The following is a 4,602-nucleotide window of genomic DNA, read 5'->3' as shown; positions in this document are numbered from 1 at the left end:
AATACCTGGATTCTCTTTGTAATGTTTGGATATGCTTAGACTATGTGGTGCATCTCATATATTTTTCATTTATGGTCCATTTTAGTATATCAATGTTATTTCTAATTGTAACATCCAAGGATCAATGTTATGTAAAGCAAGTATGGATACAAGTTTACAAGTTTGGTGCATAAAAGACATGAAGTTTGTAATTGATTTTAAATATCATATATTTAACTTTGTGGTGCAAAGTTGTTAGCGTAGTCTCTAGAAGAAACTTTGGTTTTAGGCTCTACTTCACTTGCGTATATTATCCTTGAATATAAAAATAGATCCTCGAAAATGAAAAAAGTTTTGTTCTAGTTGGCTCGATTGGAGACAGCCTCATTTTTTATCAATACTCGAAGTCTCTTTGTAATGCTTGGATAAGCTTAGACTTTGTGGTGCATTTTGTATATCTTTCACTCATGGTCCATTTCAACATAGCAATGTTTTTTTTAATTGTAACATCCAAGGATCATATGGAGCTACTTCTAGATGTTATGCAAAGTAAGTATGGATACAAGTTTACAAGTTTGGTGTATAAAAGGCATTACATACCTAAATGCAAATGCATGTCTAGCCTTTTATACATGCATATATGAGAGAGAGAGAGAGAGAGAGAGAGAGAGAGAGAGAGAGAGAGAAGGTGGGGGGGTAGCAAATAGAGAAGAGGGATAAAAGGGGCAAGGGAAGGAGAGGTGGAAAGGGGAGGAGAGAGGATGAGATAGAGGTTGCAAAGAGGAGAGAGATGAAAAGGAAGGAGGGGGGAAAGAGAGAGGTAACGAATACGTGAGAAATAAGTCACAAAGAGAGGAGAGAGGTGAAAAGGGGTAGGGAGAGAGAGAGGTTGGCAAAAAATAGTGAGGGAGAGATTCAAAAAGAGAAGATAGTGAGCAAATATGTGATTTCTTACAATCAAGGATACAAGATATGCATTTTTTATATCTTTCATTTATGCTTTGGTGCAATGTTATTTCTAATTGTAACATCTAAGGATAATGTAGAGCTACTTTTGGATGCCATGCAAAGTATGAATAGAAGTTTACAAGTCTAGTATATAAAAGGCATTGCATATATATATGAGTCTCTTACACCTAAATGCAAATGCATGTCTAGCCTTTTATACATGCATGAGAGAGAGAAAGTCACATGGCAACTTCACTTCCCTTGCACCTCGCTTGTGATAGTGTTCCTCGCACGAGGAATGCTAGTCTAGTTTAATCTAAATAGATATTCTTGACTTTTGTTGATCGCACACACAGAAGTTCTAGGTGGTCAATATCCTCACATGGTCTGCACTACTAGAAAAGCATATCAAAGGATATCAAGTAATGTGGCAAAGGCAATGATTTAAAAAACCTCATGTAACAAAATAAATTATGAAAATTTCAAATAAACCTTTAGACCTTCAATTTGTAAAAAAGAAAGTTCAAAACTTTGAATTTACAAATTTTATAGTTATAAAAATGGCAGATACATATAATTTGTACACGTGTATTTATATATATATTATATATGTATACACATGTAAGGTGAAAAACATACGACCTTCACCCCAAACGATTCTATGTTATAATTGTGTATCAAGAGAAAGACCTAAAAGCCTCACCTCTCATTGGCTTGGGCAAGTGGCGGCAAGCTATGGCAGGACAAAGGAAAATTGGGTCTGTCACCCACCAGAGGCATCGAATATCACACATGAACTTATTGTGGGAGGAGCCCTCTCAATGTCACCACAATCTCAAAAGCAGGGTAAGCACTCCTCCAATAGTATCAGCCCTCCTGCTTCTAACAGAGTATCCATTGTTTGTGCCATAAGTAAAAGACAAGATTGGACTAAGCTGAATCAATAAGAATCCTGCGACAGTAGGGTTTCACAGACCAACCAAGACAACATAGACAAATTCACACAAAAGAAGTCACTGTGCATGTATGGCTGGTACAATGTGCCTTGGATTCTCAAAGAGCTGGAAACAAGGCTTGTGAGATCAAATGATCGCATGGAAGAGTTCAGCTTAAGCAGCGCCATTGATCGGCAACCTACAGAGGAGAGTGCCCTTGTAACTTTGCTGAAGATATGCACCGAGAAAAAGGATTTGTATCTTGCCAGCCAGGTACACACCCATGCTCTTGAAAGGGGATTTCTTGAAAGGAGCACTGGTATCGGCAACCAATTAGTCATTCTGTATGCCAAATGCAGTGTGCTTGCAAAAGCGCAAGAACTGTTTGATGAGGTTCCAGTTCGTGATGGAGTCTTATGGACTGCATTAATTGCAGGATATGCACAACATGGGTATGGTGAGAAGGCACTGGCCTGTTTTGAACAGATGCGATGTGAGGGCTTTCCCCCAAACGCAGTCATACTTGTCTGCATCTTGAAAGTCTGTGGCAGCATGAGAGCAGCTGGCAAGGGCAAAGAGATACATGCTGAGATTTTCAGAGAGGGTTTGCTTGAAAGGAATATTTTGGTTGGCACTGCAATGGTAGATATGTATGCCAAATGTGGGGCACTTGCAAAAGCACAAGAAGTGTTTGATGAGCTCCCAGTTCAGAACATAGTCTCATGGACTGCACTTATTGCAGGATACATCCAACATGGACACGGCAAGGAAGCACTGAACTGTTTTGAACGGATGCAAGGAGAGGGTCTCTCTCCTGATGCTGTCACCTTTGCTTGTGTTCTGAAAGCCTGTGGTAGTATAGGAGCAGCCGACAAGGGGAAAGTTATACATGCTAAGATCATTCGAGAGGGGCTATTGGAAAAGGATGTTTTGCTTGGTGCTGCACTGCTGGACATGTATGTCAAATGTGGAGCCCTTGCAAAAGCACAAGAAGTGTTTAATGAGCTTCCAATTCGAAATGTAGTCTCCTGGAATGTGCTAATTTCAGGATATATCCAATATGGACATGCTGAGGAAGCATTAACTTGTTTTAGGCAAATGCAATGCAAGGGTTTCTCTCCGGATACAGTCACTTTCCTTTGCGTCTTGAAAGCTTGTGGTAATATTGGGGCAACTAACAAGGGCAAAGATGTACACATTGATATTGCTAGGAAGGGGTTGCTGGAGAAAGATGTGCTGGTTGGCACGGCACTAGTTAACATGTATGCCAAATGTGGTGCACTTGCAATAGCGCAAGAAGTGTTTGATGAGCTTCCGGTTCGAACTGTAGTCACTTGGAATGCATTAATTACAGGATATTCCCAGTTTGGAATGGATGGCATTGTTATTGACTCATTCAAAAAAATGACAAGGGAAGGCATAAAGCCAGATGGGGTCACATTCATGGTTGTCCTCAATGCATGCAGGCACTCAGGTCTAGTAAATGATGGCTGCATATTCTTTGAGACTATGCGTAATTATTATGGCATCATTCCAACTTTAGAACACCATACTTGCATGGTTGATCTTTACAGCCGTGCTGGCCACTTTGACAAGGCGGTAGCAATGATCAAGGAGATGCCTTCTTCTGCATATCTTCCAGTGTGGGGTGCTCTCTTGGGTGCTTGCCAAAAGTGGGGAAATGTGAGACTTGGAAAATTGGCCTTTGAACATGTAATACAAATGGATGACAAAGACGCTGCAGCTTATGCTTGCATGAAAAATATTTATGCAGCTGCTGGCATGCAAGAAGATGCCAACAAAGTTGAAGCTTTGAGAGTTAAAAACAAGGCATGGAAGAAACCAGGTCATTGTTGGTGGACTGATGCAAGTGGAAGTGTCCATTCATTTTCTACAGAGGATAAAAGTTATCTTCAAAACAAAAGCATCTATGCAAAGCTATTAGATCTCTCTTATAAAGTATCACAAGAAGGCTCCTCCTCATTCTCTTTGACATCACAAGGTTTATTCAATAATCCAAGGAAAGATATGCTATGTGGCCATAATGAGAAAGTGGCCATAGCATGTGCCCTTGTTAATACACGTGAAGGGGCACCAATACATGTCATGAAAACCATGCGGGTTTGTGGGGATTGCCATTTTGATATATCATTAATATCAAAAATGGAGATGCGAAAAATTTTGGTAAGAGATGCAAATTGTTGTCACATTTTTGAGGGTGGCAAGTGTTCTTGTGAGAAATGTCACAAATAAAATGTGTAAGCAAAAAGCTAGTTTAGGAGTACCAATCCCTTAACACCTAACGCATGTGTGAGAATGCACAAGAAAGAGTGTGAAATGGCCAATCCCACAACAATTTGGCCCTTTTCTTGTGTTTGAAATGGTCGCATATATTCAATGTATAAAAATTGGGTCCTATAAATTATGTGCTTTGCTAGACTTCCGAGAGTCTAGTAGGTAAGGGTAACCCCATTTTTAGTAAGCAAGGAGGCAAAAGGACACGACACACTTATGTGCAGCCTACTTTCAAGACTTCGAAAAGTCTAGTGCTAAGAGCTAGGCATAGCTCCAACCTAAGTACATGCAAGGCCAAGGGCACATATTTTGCATTTGCCACAACAATCATGGTGGGATGATCATATAACATTACCATGTTGTACAATGACATGGAACAAATGTCATTAAAGTTATTTGGCTTGTTCTCTACACTTCAATAAAATAGCCCTTAATAATGTCAAAA

At 39.8% G+C, this 4,602-nt stretch overlaps 1 protein-coding gene across 2 annotated transcripts; it reads left to right on the top strand.

Moving 5' to 3' along the window:
- Nucleotides 1–1,581: 1,581 nt before the first annotated feature.
- LOC148036143 (pentatricopeptide repeat-containing protein At1g11290, chloroplastic-like) lies at nt 1,582–4,602 on the top strand. Of its 2 annotated transcripts, none has more exons than XM_087678150.1 (2): nt 1,582–1,773; nt 1,892–4,602. In XM_087678150.1, the coding sequence occupies exon 2, from the start codon at nt 1,950–1,952 to the stop codon at nt 4,113–4,115; it is 2,166 nt and encodes a 721-aa protein (XP_087534276.1). In that variant the 5' UTR covers nt 1,582–1,773; nt 1,892–1,949; the 3' UTR covers nt 4,116–4,602. The 2 variants fall into 2 exon arrangements, with proteins under 2 accessions (XP_087534276.1, XP_087534277.1); XM_087678151.1 differs by having other exon boundaries at nt 1,889–4,602.

Source organism: Lygodium microphyllum, chromosome 5 (assembly GCF_053477565.2).
Source record: "Lygodium microphyllum isolate KBCC chromosome 5, Lygodium_microphyllum_v1.1.10, whole genome shotgun sequence".
Classification (NCBI taxonomy): Eukaryota; Viridiplantae; Streptophyta; class Polypodiopsida; order Schizaeales; family Lygodiaceae; genus Lygodium; species Lygodium microphyllum.
Note: the sequence above shows the minus strand (reverse complement) of the source record. Positions and strands in the feature narration are given on the sequence as shown.